The sequence below is a fragment of the Sphaeramia orbicularis genome, chromosome 12 (assembly GCF_902148855.1).
Source record: "Sphaeramia orbicularis chromosome 12, fSphaOr1.1, whole genome shotgun sequence".
In the NCBI taxonomy this organism is placed as follows: domain Eukaryota; kingdom Metazoa; phylum Chordata; class Actinopteri; order Kurtiformes; family Apogonidae; genus Sphaeramia; species Sphaeramia orbicularis.
The window spans coordinates 51,719,148-51,744,657 of NC_043968.1; the positions used below are offsets into that span (position 1 = coordinate 51,719,148).

General features: G+C 37.3%; 1 protein-coding gene across 18 annotated transcripts in view; it reads right to left on the minus strand.

Moving 5' to 3' along the window:
* LOC115429835 (protein unc-13 homolog B-like) overlaps nt 1-25,510 on the minus strand; it is a 95,700-nt gene that overhangs the window by 64,743 nt on the left and 5,447 nt on the right. For all 18 annotated transcript variants that reach the window (XM_030149601.1, XM_030149602.1, XM_030149584.1 and 15 more), the window contains exons 2-5: nt 20,246-20,275; nt 8,074-8,173; nt 2,739-2,856; nt 2,423-2,546 (exon numbers count right to left, since the gene is read on the minus strand). In XM_030149601.1, the coding sequence (XP_030005461.1) occupies nt 2,423-2,546; nt 2,739-2,856; nt 8,074-8,173; nt 20,246-20,275 (372 nt within the window). The remainder of the gene's footprint in view (nt 1-2,422; nt 2,547-2,738; nt 2,857-8,073; nt 8,174-20,245; nt 20,276-25,510) is intronic.

The following is a 25,510-nucleotide window of genomic DNA, read 5'->3' on the forward strand; positions in this document are numbered from 1 at the left end:
TAACAGTGTTTTGTAGACTTTACTAGGGTTGGTCACTAAGTAATATTAAAGTATATTCAAAAGCACATTCAAAATTATTTCTAGGCTAGTTTGTCTTATTTTTATTTGTCCAAGAGAGCAATGCTATCTGATGGATTAATGTACAATACGCACATATAGAATCTGTCTTACATCCACCAGTATTCCCTTTGATTATCTGGACTGTAGTGGTTTGAGCCTCACAGTGTTGGCTTTTTCTAATCTAGCACAACAGTAAATAATAATAATAATAATAATAATAATAATAATAATAATAATAATAATAATAATAATAGAACAAAGTAACATTGACAAATAAATTAACACAGTTTAACTAATGTCCATAATGATTCAGAAACACTCCCTTAAACGCAGTAAGGTTCATTGTGCAATAAACCAGGCCTATTGCAGGCATCTTCAACCACCAGCATCTGACCACAATCTGAACTTAAGCCTGTCATCACAACTTTATATTGTCTGCTAAATCCATTATTGCAACCTCCTGCAGGTTAAAGTGGATTAACTCAACATTTGTAGTGCTGACAAACTCCTAAGAATCACTATAAACAAGAATCCACAAGCCTCTACAGTAACCGTAATGCTTAAAAACACACAAAGGACCTTCAAAGTTAAACATTTGTATACGTTACTGGCTACAATGCACTCCAAATGTTCATATTACATTTCTTTTTGAATCAATACATATATGTTTGCATAAGACCACAGGTCATTAGGTCAGAATGCATTCACCTATATGTTACACAGTACCCTAGCCTTGCCTATTTTTCCTATTTCTCTTTCAGAAATCAACCGCTGGCATTTCAACTGGAAACATTTGTAACCTTAAGTGACTCAGTGGAGCTTAGTGAGTAAAGGTTTGGATGCCCTTAAGGCAACAAGAATCATTAAAGTATCCTCCACCTCACAAATACACACGCTGTAGTCAGGACAGGTACTGGAGGTGACGGCACTGCATCACTGAACATCTTACATAAGCACCTGAACTTTTAGGGAGTGTGACTTACTCACTGGAAATTTGGCCTGGGAAAACACAAGAAGGAAAGTGAAATCAAAAGGCCAAGTAAGATAAACACATATCCTTTGCTCTTTATATTCCAAATCACAATGTCAGCCTGTGCAGTTATATATTTGCAAAATGCTGCAATTTAAGAGTGCAGTGTGTGTCTTTTAATATTTTGAATTTGTTGACTAAATGAATTTAGTTTAATTTATTCTCATTAGATGGGTCTGGGATACAAAACAATAATGACAAATGTCATAATATAGTTTTATATTGTGATAAATGTAATTGCATTGGTTCGTTTGGTTTAAATTGTTATCCTTGCTTCCAAAATGCCTCAGAGATGGTTTTTTACTTCATTTTTCTCAATATTTTTTTTTTCCATGACTATGATTTTAAATGTTCTGCCTCTAAATTTCTAAAATATTTTTCGTGCTCTGACAAAATAATATTTTTCTACCACAACTAACCATCTACTTTCTTCACATCTCACTTAGGAAGAAAAATCTCCCATTAAACTTTAAGGAAATACTGATATTTATAAAGTATATGGACAAAAATATTGGGACACATCATGTCTACAGCTGTAACATGTCCTGTTCATGCTGATTTGACATAAACATCAATATTAATAATCAATATGATATTTATAACAATATAAAACTATATTATGACATTTGTCAATATTGTTTTACATCCTAGACCCATTAGAAAAGAATCACCTGATTTCAATGTGTCTCAATACTTTTGTCCATTTGTGTATTAGTTAGGCAATTATGCTATGAGGCTAACAATATCCTCCTAATATAACCTCCACAGAGGCAACCTTCAATTATCACTATGGAAGAAAAATCAGCCTTTAAACTTACAAGAATTGCTAATTTGAAATGTATCATTACCTCCGCCAAGGAGGTTATGTTTTTGCCAGGGTTTGTTTGTCTGTTTGTTTGTTTGTTTGTTTGTTTGTTTGTCTGTCCGTTAGTGTGCAACATAACTCAAAAAGTTATGGACAGATTTGGATGAAATTTTCAGGGTTTGTTGGAAATGGGATAAGGAAGAAATAATTAAATTTTGGTGGTGATCGGGGGTGGGGGGGCCTACGGGGGGGGGCACTGATCAGCCTTGGCGGAGGTCTGCGCTCTCCGAGTGCTTCTAGTTATGATTATTTTCATCATATTATTTCATATCAATGGGAATGGGGAAGTCCTCCAAGCTACAGATATAAAGTATCCCAATATTTTTATGTATATTGTGTGTGTATGAGTTGGAAATGAACACACATCTATGCATTTTCCTTGAGAAACAACAAAGAAGATTCAAATAATCCACAATAACCGCAACAGATATGACTGAACATTTGCTCTGGCAGCCGTATCATCTCACCAAAAGGCAGCTCAAAACGTGTATCCAGCAGCACACGATGGGGTGTTGGGTTCTTGGTGCCATATATTTCATCGGCCTTCATCAGCACCTCAGCATCCAGGAAGATCCAATCACCTGAGCCCTCCTGCAATTACAATTTAATATTGGTATTCATGAAGGTGAACAATTCAACCCTCTTTGTGACTATCCGACCCTCTGTGTGCCTTGGTTATCACCACTAGACCTCATTACAAAACCTCTAGTGTTTTTTTTTCCATTTCCATTTGGTTGTGGAATAAATTTCAGGTGTCACAGGTGTTTGGGTGCATATTCTAACCTCCTCTGATTGTCTGACACTCTTGAGTGGGATCCAGGCTGTTCCAACCATCGTGTCCCAGATGAGGCCCTTGTTCCACACTTCAACAATGAGGCCGAGGTCCAACCGGTTGATCTCACTGGGGAAAAAAACAAATAGGGTATTCTTGTATCAAGCAATCTTTTGATATTAAAGTTCTTCCTGATAAGCTGTGTGGAAAATGTCAGCAAATAATAGAGTGAAATATAAAGAGCAGGGCTTTGTCACGAAATAGAAAAGAGAGGGAACTTTCCAGTGTGTCACACAATTTAAACCAATTGAACCAAAAATGACAGTCACGCCCTCCCCTTGGCTGATAACAAATGCTACTTCCTCTTTTTGTCATGAATACGCTGTCATGATCCATTCCAGCCTTGTTTTGTCATTCAACATTCAATTCAAAGGGCTCAAAAACAGCTTGATGACAGCAATAAAATAGCATATCTACGTTGAAAGGGTCTGCGCAACAAGGGCATTAGCATATTCTCATCTGTGGCAGTTCACAACTATCGACAGCCCAAACAAAAGGAAGATGAGAGGAAAGATAATCAAAGAGAGCAGCTAACTGAGACAAGTGCAGGGAGGGTAGGGGCAGACGGTGCCGTATCCATGGTGTCCAGGTGCACACATAAAGGCTTTTCTAAATCGGATGCTCTCAAAAAAAAAACAAAAAAAAGGCAGACAATAACTAAATACACGATTTAACACTGTGAGGATAACAACTTCCAACTGTAGAAGCTAATGTAGCTAATACTTCGACTAGTTGTAAGAACTGTCTTTTTGCATCCTTCTAAACCATTTATGGAATCAAACTGAGGAAATTAAATGCAGCCTAAATGGCCTTTAACAGGTAAAAGCTATATTTAGACATGCATTAAGTATAATTACAGGCCCCCACTCAAGTAGAGAAAAAAACAGGAATAATTTAAGAGTAGAGTTCCTCGAAGGAAACAAACTGATTTTTGTTGTTAATGAATAACAGTGTATAGACTTGTTTTATTACTTTCAGAAACATTAAATAAATTAAGTATAGTGTGTTATTTTCTTTAACCATTTGACATGAATTGCAATACATGCATACATTGCAGTATTTCTCTCTTAGTGGTGCATTAAAGATACAAAACAGTCACTATCCTTTTTTCATTTATAAAAACTTTTCTGAAGGCATCATGTCTCAATCAAAAATACACAAAAATATTCCTCTTTTAATCCTGTTGATAAATATGAGCATTGCCCTATGACCAGGTGTAAAAATTACATAGTCCCAATTACACTTCATTCATCAAGTATAAATCATATTGTCACAATAATTTCATTAGAAGAGGTTAAAATATTTTATTCCAACTTTATGGGTAATGGTGTATTAAAGTACGGTGGCCTTGAAGGGTAAACCACAACTGCAAATCCTAAAGCACACAAGAAAAAGAAAAGCACACACAAAAGAAAAAAAAAACACAACAAATCGCAAAGCACACAAGAAGAAGAAAAGCACACAAGAAGAAGAAAAAACACATACATACACACACAATAAAGAAAATCATGCAAACAAGAAAAAGGTCCAACCAGAAAAGGTAGGTACCTGCTGTGACCAGGACCTGGATGCTGATTGGATTATCTTTCCAACAGGAAGAGGGACAGTGCTTCTGTCCAATCAGCATCCAGATCCTGGTCACGGCAGGTACCTACCTTTTCTGGTAGGACCTTTTTCTTGTTTGCATTATTTTCTTTTTCTTGTGTGTGTTTTTTTTTCTTGTTTGCGTGTTTTCCTTTTTCTTGTGTGCTTTGCAGTTTGTCGTTGTGGTATGCCCTTCAGGACCACAGTAATTAAAGCCTGTGTTAAATGTTAAAGTTTCCACAATGAACATACAGAACAATGTTCAACAATGACAATGTCAGTGAGTACTGTTCTTATTTGATGCTTGATGCTGTTGAGCTGCTTCCATGGGTCCCAAAAATTAATATTTCATTAATATTCCTGTTAACATGCAGTCACACATTCATGTAAATAAGTGTAAAACACCCACATGGCAAGATGTTTTTACAATATCTAATCATGCAAACAGCTTTCCTCTTTCATACTTTCAAACATCTACTTCTGCAAGATTTACACAGATCCAAAAAACAAAAAATTTTTTGGAGGGGGGCATGCATCTCCACTGACCCCTTGCCAACTATTGCCTTGTGTGTTTTTTGTCAAAAAAATGTGGTAAAAATGTCATTGAGATGCCCATTCTGAATGCTACGCCATAAGAATGCTCCTGAATGAACCTGAATGGTATCAAAATCTCACACTTTTCATCGTAAGAAAATTTGTAATATTTACACAGAACATGCATTTCACATGATTCTTAAAAAAATTCAGATTTTTGCATCATTTTGGACTAAAATTATTACAATATTTTGACATAATCTAGACAAAGTAGAAACTCATCCACATTTTTGTGTATACACATCTGCTGTGCTTCCATTAGTGACCTAGATCGGCGGCTTATTTTACCGCCTTGAACATTTATAATGACTCAATAATGTTTTCACACTAGCGTAACTCTACAGCATCAGTGTAAATCAGTTTCACAGTATGTCAGAGTTCACAACCTGGACCTGTGGCTGACACACTTAATGGTAAGTCTTCATCATCATTTCTTCAACATAGAGCTGTTAAAAATTTAATCTGAATATTTGCAATGCAATGGACTTTCTTTTTTTTTTTTTTTTTTACTTTAATCCATTGCTTTCTGCTTATAAAGGTACTCTTTCCTCACTAAAACTGTATGACATATATGACTGGAGGAACACATTAACATCACTCATTCATTCATTTTCTGAACCCGCTTTATCTTCACTGGGGTCACGGGGGTCACTGGAGCCTATCCCAGCTACTCATGGGCAAAGGCGGGGTACACCCTGGACATGTCGCCAGTTCATCACAGGGCTGACATATAGAGACAAACAATCACTATCACATTCACACCTATGGCATATGGATTAACCAATTAACCTATCAGAGCATGTCTTTGGATGGTGGGAGGAAGCAGAAGTACCCGGAGAAACCCCACACAGACACGGGGAGAACATGCAAACTCACAACCCCCATCGACTGGTGTTGGAATCGAACCCAGGACCTTCTTGCTGTGAGGCATGAGTGCTAACTACTGCACCACATTAACATTAATCGTCATTATATATCAAGAAGCAAACAAGGTGCATTTTAAATTAATGTTGAGCAAGGATTGTCAACAACCTGGACTTTGAGATTTAGACTTTTTTTTTTCCAGAAACAAAATTAATTCAATTAAATCTAGGCTATATATTGCTGTGCCATACATCAAATTTGGCAAAACAACACATTACACTAACTCTGCAATTTAATGTGGACAGAAATGAAAAGTTTTAGTGCAGGCAAATATTGCTATAAAATATTGCTATAAATGGACTGAAATAAGGTAGTCAAGTGACCTGTGCTCACAACAGTTATCCTACAACCCCAAAAGAGCCATTGGTATAGGTTAGTCCAATGATCTGTGTAAAAATTACATTGATGAAAAGACTTGGCTGTTTAGGAATTTTCTGACAGCATTATTATTTATTTTTTAAATGATGCAATCTGTACAATCCTCTGAAAAGTATTATGTCATTATCCTCATAGCATAACTGCCTAAGTCATATTTTTTGGCCTAATTGTGATATCTGCATAAACTGAAGTAGAAATATTAGGAGAGTAAAGTTATGAAGATATCACAATTTGGCCAAAAATACAACTTTGGCAATTACGCTATGAGGCTAACATTACGACAAATCAAAATCTATTACAATCTAAGATCATGAGATCACCCAGTCCAATGCACATACATCATAATCTGAATAATGGTGGAATATTTGTTTTTATTTTATATTATTGTTATATATATGCAGTCTTGGGAGCATATTGAAAAGTGCAGCAGAGACAGAGATAGTATCTGTGGTGGGTGATTTGGAAATTTGGACATCCCACTATTGGATCTCAAGCCTTATTTGTTGTTATGTAACAGGTGGCACAGAGAATTTTCTGGAAACACTGATGAATGATTATGTTTTATGCTGAATACACCTTTGCAGACACTTCATTAATGGACAGTAGAAGGATGAAGGTCTGGAAAAACAAACAGTGTTGCAATGAGGGAGTTCACAAAAGACAAACAATGACACACATGCAACAACACGCTGGCTCTCTTGTCACCATAGATACCATTCGCCGGGAAAGTAAAATGAGGAAATTAAACCAATGAATTACAAGGTGAGAATGAACAGCACCTGTTCAACACGTTACGTCAAGTGTGTTCTGAACAGAGAAATAGCCCTTTTTCTTGGTGCACTTGTCACACTGCATTTGGCAAGTTTTTAGTGTTCAAATACTTCATGCTTCTTTTGGAGATTCATGTTCTGCATCTGGTCTGAAAGGATACACATCAGCCAGAAATCTGAAATTTCCATACTGTTACACACCTGGTGGATAACATGAAAATGCACGAGTGACAGTCAACATGTAGGTGTTTTACTATGATTTTAATTATCTATGTAGTCTATGCAATATGAAATATTATTCATTGTATCTGTTTAAGTTCTCATTTGACCTGGTCATGGTTCTTGGTAGTTTTTCGAGGTTCAACTAGACTAGTTTTGCTCTTTTGAAGAAGAGCAAAAAGAGCAAATCTAGTCCTGTTGAACCTCGAAAAACTACCAAGAAATAATATTCACTATAATTGTCAATTACAGTGACCACATTTAACCCATACAGACACAGTGCTACTTTTGTTTCAGTTCCCAAATGAATTTTTCTTAAGTAATTTATGACCATTTATTATATTACACTCTGTATTTTGTGTTTTTTTCAGTGAAAATCAGGTATTTTCCCATATTTAATTTTCTGACCATGTAGATGTTCATAAAAGCTCAAATTATAGTTGATTGTTATCATATCAGAAACAGAGAAAACTGAAGAAAAAGTGGCTTTTTCAGCAAAATATGTCATTAACCATGCATAAAAACAATTGTCTTCATTCACTGTCATTGATCAAACTCATGAATCAGCATTGTAAAAGATGACAGTGTTGCCATGCTATGGAGCCTCTGAATGTCCAAATGGATCATATCTGATGAAAAGATAACAAACTGCCTTTTACAGCAATTATTTGCATGTATTGATATAATTAGTGGATCAACAGGTATTACACATTTTAGATCAGTAGATGGTATTGGTCACCAGTGGCTGTTTGGGTCTTTATGGGTTAATTTGTCAAATAAATCCTGAATCACAGAAACAATGTGTTTAATTACTTACAACATGAAATCCTGTTCCCAGCAGGGCTGATCCCCCCGCACGGTGATAGTTGTGCTTTTGACATTCTGAACCTTCAGCGTCACGTAGGTGTTAAACTTGTCTGGAATAAAAAAGAAAAGGGAGATGACATAGTGAAGTAGTTGTATTTGGTGAATTATTGTCCATGACAGTTACAAAAACAAAAGGAACAACCAGATCTAAGTAGACAATTTCATCTTAGCTTATGTGCAGAAAGTGAGTGAGAGTGAAAGCAGATAAGTCTCCCCCTCCTCCCCCCTCTATGTCAAGCCAAGCCAGGCCAAGCCAGGCCAGCAAACTGACACTGTTAATCTCCAAAGAGGGCCAACCCATCAGGAGACACTGCTACTACACAATCCAACTGCCTCACATGTCTTTCCTGCACAGAAACATGATATCTTCCTCTAAACAAACATACAATATAAAGCAGAGACTGCAATTTTGAGGATGATGATGTAATGGAGTCACATTTTGACCTGTTACTACTGCAGTAAAGGTCTCCGTCAGCCCTAATTTTATCATGACTTAAATGGTAATCTGGTCAGGTCAAGGGTTGTGAATGTGAGGTCAATTCCTGCTTGAAACAATCGCTGCCTCAGTTTAGTCTAAGTGATTGAATAAACCCCACAGCCTGTTGATATTAGCAGAAATGGTCAAGAGTCATAGATTCACACCCAGTGATCTCTGTCCTCTTCCTCTCAGCTGGACAGCGGTGGCACAACAACCGTCTCCACCAGCTGTCAGCACTGGGCGGGGTTTTAGGGGGAGGGGGGATTAGACAGCTCGTGACACAACCACCACTTTTCATTTTCCCAGAGCGGCCAGGGAGCCTCAACACGTGCCTGTTGATGTGTTTTGCTTGAGTAGTCGGCGGCAGGATGCCACTGGTGGTCGTACCTGTGACTCAGTCTTATATCAGCATTAAATACAGTGAAGAAAAAAAAAAAAAAAAAAAAAAACGCTGACAGGAAGGATTACTACAACATCACATGTAAATTTAGATTAGAATGAATACATAAGCTGATATTTGAGTGCAGCTACAGCGGTCCAATAGAATAATGGCCATACATCATCCAGTTGTTTTTGTGTGTTTGTTTATGTATTTCATCTGTAATTCTTTATCAAACACTTATGAATCTACAATACAATTAAACACTATGATATTCTTCTTCGTCATTTTAAGATTTCTCTGATGTAATCAAATAAAACCCATTACATGTATCACACTGCCCATACAAAGACACACACACAACATTAAGCCTCTTCAACCAAGTGCAGACTTTAGATATTTTGAGATCATATATCTGAATCTATGTTTACACTGACCCATAATGCCACAGACCAACACACTAGTCACATGACCTATGCATTAAAATAAAGCCTTACATGCAGAACATTACATTTTAACCCTTAAACACCTACATATATTTTTTGTGCCAACTTCCAAATTACATTTTCTCTACATTTAACCTTTCATAAATGATCTTTTTTCACCTTTTATTATAATATCATCCTCTGCATTTTGCATTTGGCACTGAAAAGCATGTAGCTGATGAAGGAATGATGATTTTCAACTAAACTGATCATTAACAGAACATAAAATAAATACAACCACTGTCATTTGTCAGTCTACATGGGTTTTATTAGTCAATGCTGCAGACGATGACGGGGTTTCTAACAAGCATAGTAGCAGTATTTCACCAATGTAGTAGCACTTTAATCACTTTACTGGTGTTGAAAGGAGGTTTTTCATATTTTCTTTAAAGATGTAAAAGTGTTTAGCACACTGATCCTTTTTTCACCATGACCAACAAATGATGATCTCTATGTAAACTGCAAATGTAGAGATAAGTAAATAGAATATATAGCTTATGACAAATAAATTACAATTTTGCTCACGTGGAGTATTTGTCTGATCATGTAACAGTATATTTTATTGCCTATTTGAACATTATAATATAAATTTTCTTCAACATACTAATTATTAAGCTAAATAATTAACTCCTAAAATATGTTACTCGCAGAACATATGAGATATTTGAAGGTGCTGAAGATGTCAATGCCACAAATTTAACACTGTATTTAAAGCACATTTGAGTACATTTTTAGTAACCGTATGACCTCAACATAAAATAAACACTTCAGTAAAACACATTTTCCAGTAATTCAATTTGGATGTTGATGTTCACTTTCAATTCACTCAACAAATGACGAATCCAAATACCTCACAACACTGATCTAGATCCCTAAAGCCTATTTTCATCAACTACTGATAGAAACCGTAAGAAAAATGGCTGTAACCTCATCCATATTCCTTAACTGCCAACATTTTGAGTAAATACAAGAATAAACATACACTACTACTATAGGACACTGAGACTTTAACTCATAACTTTTTTTTTTTTTTTTGCTCAGAATGTTCCAAATTAGCACCACTCTCATCCCTAATCTTTCTAGGACAACCCCTCAGTGTTTGGTCTATGGGAAATAAAAGCAAGCCATCAGCTGCTCTTTTTATGGGCCGATCACCTGACCTCACTAAACAAAGATTTTCCTCGTTTCCCCGGCAACATATTGAAACATTTACACTGCACATAGCCTTTAACACAGCAGCCAGATAAGTCAACAAAACTCTTGACACAATGAGACAGTTAACAGTTGACACAGGTGGATTTCACTGACGCTCGAAACGTAAATAAAAATTAGACAGCCACCAAAACATAAAGGTGCACACTGAAGGAACCCTAAGGCTGGAGACCTGATGATAACGCTAAGACAAAGAAAACTCTGCTTTTTCTGTAATCTCAACTTCAGAGTCAGCTACGGAAGAAATGGGTACGTGATCTTCTGCAAATGTCTGCAGCTCTCTGAGAGGGCACATCATTTCCTCATTCATACAGAAGAAATCATCGTAAATATCCAAACATTCAAAGAGTTCAGAAGAGGAAGATAATAATAATAATAATAATAATAATAATAATAATAATAATAATAATAATACAATTCTCTGCATTTTTTTTTTGTATTATTGCAAGCAGATTTTTAATATCAACAAAATGACCACATTAAGATGTTGTCAGGACACTTCTCTAAATTAGTCACAAGAGCAATCAAAGAATGGAATATCCTCCCTGGCAAAGTATTAAATGGTTTTTACCCATTGGCCAACTTCGGGTTGAAGGGGTGTTGTAATCATTTAGTCCGTCTGTCTGTCCATTCAACAACATAATTGCATTATCTGAAGAATGCAATGAAATATCTGCACCAACTTTATACTGTGGATGCATCTTGGCATGGAGCAGAAGCCTATTGAAAATACATCACCTTGACCTACTTTTTCAAGGTCAAATGGCGACATGTCCTTTCAACGACGTAATCGCATTATCTTGAGAATGCATTGAAATTTCCGTAACTGAATTTACACAAAGACAATCTAATGTACATTATAGGGCAGTAACTTTCAACAGAATCTTACACTGTATCTGGCTGAGGGGTATTAAAAGTGCGCAGCATGTTATGTTCTATTTCTGCTCTGGAAACTAAGTGATAACATACAGTATGAACAACAATAATGAACCTTAATAAAATGATAGCTAGTATATTGGATGGCGTTCCAATTATTCTCCTGAAACAAAATGACTGCCCCCCCCCCCCCCCCCTTCATACATGCCTCAGGGATAAAAACCTTTTGTAAACATGGTATAAATGTCCATTTAACTTAATCAATATTTTAAAATTCTAAATAACTTTAGGGCTTGGATACACTAGTACACACACAAATCATCTGTTACAATATGCACTGTCGCATCAAGGGAAAATTCAGTTACCATGTTGGCAGGAAGTCATAAATATTTCAGAGAAAACAACTAAACAAGTGCTACAGCTTAAATGAGTGTGTTTAAATGTATGTATGTATGTCTGTAAGTATGTATGTCTGTTTGTATGTATGTATGTATGTATGTGTGTCTACCTGTCTGTATGTATATATGTATGTACAGTATATTAGGGCTGCAGCTATCAATTCTTTTTGAAGTCGAGTATTCTACTGAATATTTCAGTGATTAATCGCATAATCTGATTTTTCTTTTCATTTTTAAACAATAATACTATTGCATGCGCGCGTGTATATGACTTTATATGACTTTGTGCCCTTATGCTTAAAAAGCACATGTAGCCTTCAAAGTGCGCTGCTGTTCAGTCACTCCATTTCATGTGCAGATTTTCTTTTTTTTACAAAAGACCAAAATCCGTCTGCTATTTCATTATTGTGAGACACACATTCTACAAACCTGCAGAGAGCCCCACAGACAGCACTGAATGGGCGTCATTTACCAGCCCCTCAAAGACACATGACCATGAGCAAAATCTGAATGTGTTTACAAAGGTGGATCTGAAGAGGGGCAGTTAGAAGAAATGGGCATTTTTGACTTTGCATCACTACCTGACATAATGGAGCGACATTTCAGTACGGAGGGAGGTTCACACGGGGGATGGATCTCCAGGAGTGGGGAGATGCAGTGCCCCCCTCCACTACTGTCCCGTGGCCACCGGGGTGACCGCTGGACCCACCTTACTGTGGCCCGGATCAGGAGCCTGGAGGATGTTTTCAACTTCTGTTTCACTGATGAGATAGTCCAGATGACTGTGGACGATACCAAGCTCCAGGGAAAACGCTCCGTCCATAACCAGACCAATACCGACCCCACATATGTGTGTGTATTTGGGCCTCCTCCTGCCAGCAGGGGTGTACCGCTCCCACAATGAGGTAACCCGCAGCATGTGGGACAAACAGGTCTGTGTTTCGCTCCACCATGCCCCTAAAGCGATTCTAACCCATTAATGCCACGATCTGGTTCAATGACCGGCTATCCCAGCTGCAGTGTCGCAGCGCAGACAAGCCGACAGCCTTCGGACAGGTGTGGACAGGTGGACAGGGTGACTCCCCCCAATATTCAACCTCAGCAAGGACACCTGCGTGGATGAACAGCTGGTTCCTCAGAATCACCCAGAGGGTGTGTGTCTAGGTATGCCGCCTCGGTGTGTGCTGAAGCAGGGAAGGAACATGCCCGTCCCCTGTACCAAGCACTGGGACCCAGTGAACAGCGGTCCAAGACAGAGGTGCTAAATGAAATTAATAATTAAACTGTACTTTGTGCTCGAATTACTTGAATACTCATTGCAGCTCTAATGTATATATGTATGTATTTGTAAGCATTACTGTACCTGTTTCCATAGTGAATCATCTCATTTCTCCACTGATGGTGCCTTGACAAGCACTCTGATCAGCTGTTTTGAGTCCAAAACTCAGAGTTTAGGATGAGGCTCAAATTTTGTTAAACCTGTTTTCTAGAACAGACCTCTGGTTCCTAATAAGACCAGTGAGTGACAGGACACAGACCTCATTAGTGTCATAAGAGGACAGTAGCAACAAAACACAGGCATTATTACAAAAGGAGCCTGGGGGATGCTCAAGCCTTTCCCTAATTAGATAGTCCCTGCCTTGTGCCACACTTGGGTCGGCTCCCATGAATAGACAAGAGGAGATAAGGGAAGAGGATGTATGGATTAGATAAGAGCCACTTAGCGGCTGTGGGCTGGGGCTGTCTACAGCGGCTGATACAATCTGCACAGTAACCTGACAAAACATAATGAATGTAATGTATGTGGCCACATATGCATCTGATCTGTACTGGATGTGACAGACCAATCACAACATTGATTTTTTGGAATCATTAAAATGTGATGGCCGCATATTGGCAGTTATTGTTTTTTTTGCGCATACTATTACACAAACACACACTATAATTTCCATGACATTATAAAGCAATCATCACATAATTGTTGTCAGTTAATATCAGAAATCATTTGCTCAAGGAAAACTCTAGAGGTGTATTTGGCTAAAAAGATAACACTAAATGACGGCATTAAATGAGCTGATTTGTTTTAATTGACTGTTCATGTCGTGTACTGAACCAACTATTATGGCTGATTGCTCCGTACAGTCATAGTCAACATAATGAGGTCATCCTGCCTTAGTGGGCGAATTGGCACAATCCTCACCGAATCATAGAAAGTAAACATCATCAATATTTCCAGATGGGGTTGAGTCATGAAACTTTCATGACAATTATTGCAATTTAAACTAATATACCAATAAATATCAGCAATAACATTTTTAGAGTTTTTTTCCTTATACAGTCAGTTAAAACAGCTGCTTCACTAAATTTGATCTTTATATCTGCACCAAAAGTCTGCTTTAAATAAGAAATAATGCTAAGAAATTTATCATCATCATTATCGATATCGATTCAACCCAACCCGTCAGCACGAAGGAGTTAAGCTTCTCTACTGGCTTAATTTGGACTGAATCCTGAATGCCTGAATCAACTAAACACTGTCAATAGTTCCAGATTTGCAGAATCTGCAGTAGAAAACCGGTCTGCTCAGATGTAAGAGAGTTATCGTCAACTAAAACCAAACCATCAGAGGTCAACTGTGAAATGAAGGATCCTGCTAGTTGAGTCTCTCTGCCCCTGCCTGTGCAGCACCCACACACACAGGTAAGTATCTCCATCCATTATTGATTGTTGATGAGTTTGTTTTTTTTCAATAAATTCGTAAGGAAAATGCAGTCAGTCAGAAGGCTGACATTTACAATTCAACCTACTCATCAAAGTTGCATGGAACAAGAGACACAAACCTACCAGAGGGCTTTTTATTCTACCATTTCTGGGACCGCTTACTGAAAAGTTTCCTCATGTACAGAGAGTTCTGCACTAAATATAACATGTGACATGGATAGGCATACAAGATTAGCCTTTAGAATTTGTTCTTAGCTGCATAAGACTGACAAATCCAGACAGATAAATTGCAAACAGGGATACATGTAGAGAGTGAAACAGCACAAACCCAACAAGCTTTATCTAATAGTTTCCTGTAGAATTTGGTGGAAAGTATGACAGCTGGCCGTTAGCCCGTACAAGGTCACCTTAACCTCTGGCCATATTCTCCAGAAACAACATGACGTAAGGCCTTCAAAGTGCACTGAAGGTGTGGTGAGAGCACAACGCAAACATATCACAGACCAGCCTTATGTAAACTTTCACTGTTCTTCCAACGAACCCCATATCTTCCTACAGAGTGCTACTGAGAGCAATCACCGGGAAGGAAGAAAAATAAATAACCATGACATGAATTAATATCTTAAACCTGAACAAACAGACAAATGACCACTTCCTAGCTGAGCCTCTTCCTTACAGAAATCACAAAGGAAAAAATGGAAAGTCCGGTTAGTGGAATGGTAAGACTGCAACAAATTAGTGGAAAATACAAAAATCTAATCTCAAGTTGTCCTTTCTAGAAGTTAAAAGAACTTTGGTATTGACTGGAACGGCACAATATGCAGCTCTGATGGGATTTTGTAAAAGATAATGATTTCTTTCAGCAGTCATACATCACCCACAGACATGAACTGCAATCAGTAGTGATCATAAAGCACACACAGTAAATACAATATACTAATGCCTGACTAAAGTGCATTTGACATAGTGACTTATGACACTACAGCCCCTATTACAAAAAAAGTTGGCACTTAGTGAAAAAGGTCAATAGAAACTAGAGATGCAAATTATCAATTAATCCATTAATCATTAGTTGGTTGACCTTATCGATCAATTAACGATTAATTGATCAGCAGCGATTTTCCTGATAACCTGAATTTCTCCTTCAATACGGTCTATGAATAAAAGCTAAATATTGTTTATATGCTTCATGAAAAAAGCATGTCATATTCCTTAATGATTGATTTATTGAACCATTGGATACAGTCAGTGTTTCCTGTGGAATTCATCTGTTGATGTGGCGGTTTATAGTGGGGGGTGCATGCACATGCATTTCGTCGGTGGGTGGGTGCACACGTGTGCGTTTCATCGGTGGGGTTGGGGGGGGGGGTTACTCGGCGCATGCACGCAATTCGGCCGGTGGATACGTGCGTGCGTCACTTTCCGTCCTACTTATAATACTATAGGACACAGGTGGCAAACATGTGGCCCGGGGGCCAAATCCAGCCCGCCAAAGGGTCCAATCCGGCCCGTAGTAATAATTTGTGAAATGCAAAAATTACACTGAAGAAATTAACAATCAAGGACGTCAAAATGATTTTAATTCAGATTCCAAATACAGACCAATTAGATCTCAAGTGGGTCAGACCAGTAAAATACTATCATATTAAACCTATACATAATGAAAACAGCCAATTTTCTCTTTGTTTTAGTGTAAAAAAGTAAAATTACATGAAAATGTTCATATTAACAAATTATTCTTTTACAAAAAATGTGAATAACTTGAAATGTCTTACGATAAGTAAATGCAATTTTACCAATATTCTGCCTGTTATTAAATGTTTTGAGCATCTTTAATTGTAATGTAAGTTGTAATGCACACGTGTAAATGATAAACTAATAATCTGAGGCATAATATTGTTAAAATTCCACTTGTTTTTCCCAAGATGTTTCCAGTTGATCATGTTATTCAGATTTTTGTAGATGTAAACATTATCATAATTTAATTTTAGTTTTTTCACAGTTATTATTTTACTGGTTCGGCCCGCTTGAGATCATATTGGGCTGAATGTGGCCCCTGAACTAAAATGAGTTTGACACCCCCGCTTTAGGGGAATGGGGCGGTGCAGTCCGTGCCCCCGCAGAAGTGAAAGTGAAACTTTTCGCTCATTTATCTTTTCCCCACCTCCTGAAGCTTCACAAATGCTTGACATACCTGTATCCCAGATCAGGAGCCTGGAGGATGTTTTCAACTTCTGTCTTACTGACCATGGACTACACCAATCTCCAGGGAAAACAGTCTGATCCAATACTGACCCTGCATTTGTGCATGTATTTAGTCTGGGGTGTACCACACACAGACGGGCCAGTCTGTGTTTGGCTCCACCATATCCCTAAAGCCATTCTAACTCATCAACACCATGATCCGGTTCGATGACCCGCTATCCCAGCCGCAATGTCGCAGCGCGGACAAACCAGCAGCCTTCGGACAGGTGTGAACAGGTGGACAAGGGCAATTAACCGACAATTAATAATTTAATCGAGCAAATTCTTATCGACAATTCGATTAATTGTTTACATCCCTAATAGAAACATAATACAATCATTTCTTAATCTGATATACAGATATTTACTCAGTAAAATGTAGATCATATCAAATACCATCAAATTCATAATATACTGTATTTTTGTTCTTAAAATGAGTTTTCTTATTTTTAACTTTTGATATTTTTATGTTCTATTGTGAATAAAGATTTGCAATCATTGTATTCTGTTGCATTTTACATGGATTACCAACTTTTCTGGAATTAGGGTTCTACATTTGTGCCCAGGGCAACAGTTTCACACAAATGGTGTTCCTATGCATCTCAACTGCAATCTTAAAATGGGGGCGGCCATGGCTCAGGTGGTAGGGGTGGTAGTCCAATAACCGAAGGGTTGGCGGTTTGAATCCCGCTCTATCCTAGTCAGTCCGTTGTGTCCTTGGGGAAGACACTTCACCCTCCTTGCCTCCAGTGCCACTCACACTGGTGTATGAATGCGTATGAATGTTTGGTGGTGGTCGGATGGGCTGTAGGCGCAAATTGGCAGCCACGCTTCTGTCAGTCTGCCCCAGGGCAACTGTGGCTACAAATGTAGTTTACCACCACCAGAGGGAGAATGTGAGAGCGAATGAATAATGGATCAATAATGTAAAGCACTTTGGGTGTCTAGAAAAGTGCTATATGAAATCCAATCCATTATTATTAAAAAATGTAATGCAGTCCATTTCATGTTGAGTTTGTTCCAACAAAACCTAATTTTTCTCTTTGTTTGTTTTAGTCTGTTCTCAATAGGCAGGAGAAGGTTGAGCTAGATTTAGAATTTTGTGATTTTGATTCCCACAAAATAAATTTGTTTTGATTACAAAAAAACTGCAGTTTGGCTTACGTATAAATAATTACATTGTTTGTCATTTTTAATCATGTTCACAGACATTTTCTATATGAAACCAAGGTGTCTTTCACTAACTGTTGCTCATGTTAACAATTTAAAAATAAATAAATGAATACTGCCGAACTGCAGGAATGGTGATTGTAAATGCAGTTGAAAAACTAATCTTTATTACATTTCTAATCTATGATTTTGTCTTTTGGAAATGGCTTAAATAAACATTGTTTTATAGAGATGCTCCAATACTTAAAATAATCAGCTGATGCCAATTCTGGTTCTATTTTCTTTATGTTTGGTCAGTTTTCAGTATTATTTATTCTTCTTTTTGACCCTCTTCATTATAAAAAACTGAACTGTTTTGGTCTTCCAGGCTCTCATCACTCCATCTTTGGATGAGGACAATTTAAATTACAAATTTATGAAACAACCTTTAATAAAAAAAACAACAGTTAACATCAGCCACTGTTGATCAGTGAAATGACATCTTATTTGCTTATACCATATATGCGCTATATCTGTGCTTTTCTATTTTCATAATTTGAGCATTTTGATAACAAAGTGAAGCCTCGACTTTGTTAGATATAAACACAATTTATGACTCTACTCATACATCAGAGGGTAACAAAACTAGGTCTTTTAACTTCTCATCCAAATGACGGTCTTTTCACTCATCTCTGCTGTAGCATCCAAAAATAAAAAGATATTTACTGTCATTTAGAGAATGAGCAGAATCTCACAGGGCGTGACCTGACCTCAACAAATCCTTAGTCACCCTGTGGCAAAAAAAGTGACTGATGTTTACACTCTGCCTTAAGGAGGCGACAGGCTTAACCGTATTATCCCTGATGTTTGCTCTGGGACAGGTGTCACATGCGGTGAGTCGCCCATGAGAGGGACGGCGTCGCAGACAGACATAGTAAAAGCTTACAATTAAACTCAACATCACAGACCCTCTATTGCTGTAACAATGCACAATACAAATGGACTGACTAGAAACAACAGTCTGACAAATAGTTACTGGGTATCAAACTTTACCGAATATCCTCAATGAAACCAAGGTAGTGTGGGGAATGAGAACGAAAGTAAACTGTCACTGGCAGATCCAAAGCCGCGGTGACTTTCTGTCAACGATGTTGGCTGCCAGAAACGTCACAGGGCTTATGGGTGGGCGTGAGTCAACACCAGAGGGATTTTCTTAGGTGGAGACCATTGGGATTTGGACTTAGCAGTCAGCGATCTAAACTCACCTGTGAGCAGTCCAAGCGTAGAAGGACACAGTATTACATAACAAAACGTCAACTGTTTAGCATTCAGTGACTTGCCAGAAATGGGCTTATTAACCTACTTGAGACAATAAGTACTATAAGTCTTCGGTAAACTGGGTTAAAGTCTGGGTGTGTATGTTTGAAGTGGGTTCACTGTTGGCAATTTGGTAAGAAATCTTATCTAAAGTTGAAGTAAAAGCCCCGGAAAGTAAAAGACATCTATTTAAGTGATACAAAACTGAAAATCTGAACTGTGGCTTCATGATGTTGTGTCAGATTTTCACATTTGACTGTAAGAGTGACAGATGTACAGGGTGGGGAAGCAAAATTTACAATGAACATTTAGTTGTTTTTACTCAGCAGGCACTACATCAATTGTTTTGAAACCAAACATATATTGATGTCATAATCATACCTAACACTATTATCCATACCTTTTCAGAAACTTTTGCCCATATGAGTAATCAGGAAAGCAAACGTCAAAGAGTGTGTGATTTGCTGAATGCACTCGTCACACCAAAGGAGATTTCAAAAATAGTTGGAGTGTCCATAAAGACTGTTTATAATGTAAAGAAGAGAATGACTATGAGCAAAACTATTACGAGAAAGTCTGGAAGATACTATTAAAGCAGAATGGGAGAAGTTGTCACCCGAATATTTGAGGAACACTTGCGCAAGTGTCAGGAAGCGTGTGAAGGCAGTTATTGAGAAAGGAGGACACATAGAATAAAAACATTTTCTATGATGTAAATTTTCTTGTGGCAAATAAATTCTCATGACTTTCAATAAACTAATTGGTCATACACTGTCTTTCAACCCCTGCCTCAAAATATTGTAAATGTTGCTTCCCCACCCTGTAAATGCTGAATGTGTGAAAATTAAAACATGTGTACTCACCTGGAGCTCCTTGGAGTTTGGCTTTTTTCACTGTAAAACAAAAGAACATCATCATTAGGCAAGTTTTAAAGCAGTTTCAACTCAGTATAAATGAAACAGCATCACTTAAATTGTGTGGACTTTGTTGTAAGTTGATAGACAGGGGTAAAAAAGATCTTTAAGTTTTTTGAACATGCTTTTAAAATTGAGGAAAAAGCAAGAAAAAAAATCTCTGAAATAAACACATCTGGGTCTGATGGACAGGATAATATGTTATCGAAGTAAAGTCACTGACAGAAATGGGTTTCATGACATGTCACATAATCACATATATAGCCTCAAAATACTGTTGGGATCAAGAGTATAGTGTATGATGAGTGGTTTGTCGTGAGCAGGTTTAGGTCAAATGAGAAAAAAAGAAAAAAGACAAATCACAAGTGTCTTTCTGCCTGGTTAAGTTAAAAGAGGTCATTTAAATAGCCTTACATTCAATTATAATAATCACTGAAACATTCATCCTTATCTTCACTTAATCTCATGTCTGGTGATCATTTCTTACAGTAGTGCAACCAGCTAAAAATCCACTAAAGCAGGAACCTTATTGCAGCATTTCAGAGTTTTTTTCTAGGATTTTTGGGGCTGCATCTGAGTCATTCTGAGCATCACCTCAACCAAATTCTCTGTGAAATTAAAAATATTGTGGAGAGTATTCTGTTTATTTTTTACATCTGCTCTAACTTTTCCAGATTTCGTGCACTGATTTCATAACTGTGGCCCAAAAAGGTGTCAAATCACAAAGGAAAACTTAAGGAAAATACTGGAGACCAGCAAATCCTCTGACAATTACATAAAAAAAGAGAGTAGGAGTAGGAAAGTAAACCAAAACTAAAGAGTAGCAACAAACACCCACTAGTGTTGACAAAAACCTTTTATCTGATTGCATTATACCAACTTTAGTACTATACGGCACAATAAGCTTAGACAGCTGTATCACAAAGCACAACAGCTGGTGAACAGAGAACAATGGTGAAAAGTTGGCGAGGGTATTAGTCAGCTGACAGATGGGTATTAGAATGACAAAAATTCAATCAATAAAAGGAGAATGATTTTACTTGCACCAACTTTTTCTGAAAACCATACACTACCAAAATGCTTGTTTTTGTACTCTGGTTTATTTTTAGAGCTCCTGTCTTTAGCTCTTTGATCCATCTATACAATAATGGTTATGGGATTGTGAAGTGCTTTGGAAGGGATTAATTGTGATTGCTGTGGCAGTGTTATGTGTTCAGGCATATAACCTACTAAACCTCTGCAGCCTGCGATGGCAGATGGACAGGACAGGATGATGGAGGCACAAATTATACGTTCATATTTTCACATAACATTATCCGTCTCCTCTCTCTTCTGTGCACATTAAAAAAAACTGACTGATGACAACATTTTTTCTCCATGTCTGAAACCTCATTCATGTTTATCTAGTTGTAGTATCAGCAAAGTCATGAAGCAGTTTATATTACATAAGTAACAGCATTACTTCATGTTTAATAGTGCATATTTAAGGAGGCTATATGTAGTATTTTCACTTTAAAATATGAAAAAAAAAAAAAAATCTTTTGAGTGTAAAGAATAAAGACCACTGAAGTTCTGTTAAAGATGCCAATGTATTAGATCATAGAGATATGAAGTGAATTTATTTCCACCAACGAGCCAATGGATTTATGTGACCACTAGAGGGAGTAGTGAGTCACTCTGCCAGTCTCCCATGATGACAAAAGTTAACCTTAGACCAAAGTACCAGAAAGTGACCAGATGCAATGAGAACCACAAAGAAACAACTTCTAGAATCAAAGAAAGTGACAAAGTGACTAAAGCTAGAATCACTGTTATTATTTTCACCACTAGATGCACCTCTAAAGAATGGAATTCGGTGCTGAAATGACAGCATTTCTTCTACACAGGTGAGTTTGATTCTGAGGCTAATGAAGGTATAAAGTTATTGCTGTTTGTTGAACCATGGTTCAGACTAAACGGTGACAGTTCTAATCTTGTTTGGATGATTCCAAACAGATCTTGAGTGCAGCTACTGACAACACTAACCTTACAGAAAACGAAGGCGATTTATGGTTTTACTGTGGCTGTTTTCTGTTTAAAAACAGAGCTAAGCTAATGTAGCTATAATGTAAACTATCAGCTGATGCAGCACATGAAGATTATAAGACAGTGTTAGTTTGACCAACTGTCTAAATAACCAGCTGTGAGTTTTAGTTTGTAGAAGAAAACTTGATGATACCATAATACAGATGTGTGTAAACAATGAGCTTTATACTTTATTCAATGAGTTGTACAGTCTGTGGATTAATAATGTTGATATGTTGGTGGTTTTGATAGTCCTCTAAGTGTTTTCACTTCACCCTGCTGCTAAGTGTTTGAGATATCAATACTATACAAGACCTTTAAGTTTGAATGCTTCAGATGTTGGAAGTTTAGTCACAAACATTGACATGACATGAACAGTAGAGACAGAAAAAAAACAGCTGCCTTTTCAGATAACAAAGGAAGACTGTTTTTTTTTTTTTTTTTAATCATAATGAAGTACTGAATGGTTTTCCTGTCCTGTACACATCAGTGTGAAAAGGAAGGGCGGCAGTGGAAATGTAAGCAGACAAGCAGATTGTGATTTTCTGAAATTCACTTTCCACTCAGGCTTTATTTATACAAGCCTGACCCTTTGTCACTGGGACCAATGAGCTGGCACAGTGGCCTAATTTACATGATGTTGTTGGAGCGCTGTTGTACACGGAATGGAGGACAATAAACCTGGGGGCAATTATAGTGGAAACTGATGCTTATCATGTTCTGTCCTGGGCCCTCCGTGGCTTCAGAGGCTGCATGGCTCTCTGTTTACCAGTTGCTTACTTGACTTATAAATCTTTTTTCCACAGTGGTGACCACTTTCCTCTGAAAGGTCCTCCTACTCCTTGGAAGCAGCAAAATGTTTTGGTTGCAGTGGATTAAATAAGTAAGAACATTTGATTGGATAACTGCTGTAGTGACTAATATGTTTCAGCTACAACAAGTTATTTAACAGTAATTAATGCAGTGAGCAGATTATTAGTCATTAAAGTTTAAACAACCATTAATTTATTTTTTTTAAAAAAGCAGAAAAATGGGATTCTGTTTCAATGGAAAAGGTCGTGTGGTCTGATGTGTTCAGATTGACCCTGTTCCAGAGTAGTGGGTGCATCAGGGTGAGAGAACATGTGTATGAAGTGATTACCCATCATGCCTAGTGCTTACAGTGTTATGATCTGGGTAGGAGTCAGTTGGTTAGGTCTAGGTTCAGCAGCATAAGTTCATAAAATGAGGTCGACTACCTGAATATACTGAATGACCAGAATTTTCTATTATTGGATTTTTTGTTCCTTGATGGCACAGGTGTATTCCAAGATGACATCATCACACCACAACCTTTTTCCATTGTGTCATAGTCTAACCTTTGTGCTCTCTAGACTTTTTTTTCTGATTAGCCTCACTGATAAGTGGTTTTCTTAAGACTACACAGCTGTTTATTCCCAATCCCTTGTCTACTCTTCATAGTGTATGTGGAAATGCTCTTACTATTTTATTTATTTATTTACTTTATATTAAACAAAACTCCAAGTTCTAATGTTGATTTTATTTCAGTGATCTTCAAGAATGACTGTTTAAGAAATTTTTCCAACCACGTTCTTTCTCAAAGATGTTGTTTCACGATTATTCTCTAAGGTTTTAATCATGTTTCAGGCATTTTTTTGAACACATTTTAGGAGTTTCAACAATCTCATCTGAGTTTTTCCTTAGGTTTACCAATAATTTGACACCTCTAAGGGGAACCTTTTCCACAATCACTGCATATTAGTGTTATCGTATGCACTGAAAGTTGGTATTTATTATTATTATTAATTTTAAACAACTTATTAAAGCAGGCCATTTTAAGTTTAGCTAATTACTAAGCTTTGTGATGTTACAAGAACATAATGGTTTACAAAATATGGAATCATTCAAAAAACAGTCAGTGTGTTTACATGCATACATATTACTTTTTGTGCAGATGAGATGGATGCTTGACTTCCAGGCAAAGCTCTAGCACGTGCAGAACACCTCATCCCTTTTCCAATCTGACTGGTTTGTATATATGCAGGAGTAGATCAACTTTCACTCACATGATCTAGGTGGTTTAGTCTTTACTAGCAAAACTTCAATTTCAATAGAAAGTCCAGTTTCAGTTGGACTAAAGCAGTCATTCATTTTTTTAAATACCATGTAAACCCACTAAATGGTTTTGTAAAGCTTATTTGATATCATGTATTCTTGCATCCTACTTTATCAGCCTATAAAAATAGAGGCATTCCCTATAAAACTAACAAAATATAAAATAAACTAATACTTAAAATAAATTTAACATTACTTATGATTTTTTTAAACACAAAAAAACTAAGGCTACCTGACAGAATAAATGAAATAATCGGTGTATCTATTTATTATACATTATTCAAGTCCAACTAAAGTGTATAATCCAGTTTGAGCCTGTTATACAGAATTTAGCAAAAAAGTGAAATCCAAAGAAAAGGACAGGCTTCTGGAAACTCAGTCAGCAGGAAAGGTATGGACAGGAAGTGACACTGCTGTGGGTGTACTTCCGTTTTATACTGGCTGTTGGATCTGATCAGCTGGAGCCAGAGGGCGAGAGGGAGGGAGCAACAGATGGCCAGGGGATTACTCCTCAATCTCTAAGCGCTCTCCCTGTCTCTGCCTCTTCCCTCATAATTCCACAACTCTGCCACTCGTTACATTCGGCCTCTCTGCCTCCACTTCTGCCTGTTTTAGAACTACATTTTAGAAATATTTAGTATCTGTTCACACATGGTAGTTTTAGCGGAGATCATGTCTACAAAGCGACTCTGATAACTAGTGTGACTCAGTGTTTTTGTTTCCGTACTTGAGCACTCAAATAACTAGACAGAGACCTGCTACATGACGTGAAGAAAAACTAATCTGACCATATGTCAATAGAATATTCAGCATACAAAAGGCGCGATGGTGCATGGAACAAGCTCAACATCCGCTGTTTGCACTGTTCAGTCAGCAATAAAGCCAAGATATCAGTGTGCTACTTCACCCGTAACATCTAATGAGCTTTTTGGGATTCGCTGGTTTAGACTGCTGCTAACTGCTAATGAAATCACCCATTAGCTGCAGACCTTCTGTCGTTTTTAATTGCTAACTGTAAGTGTCATGCTTTGCCTC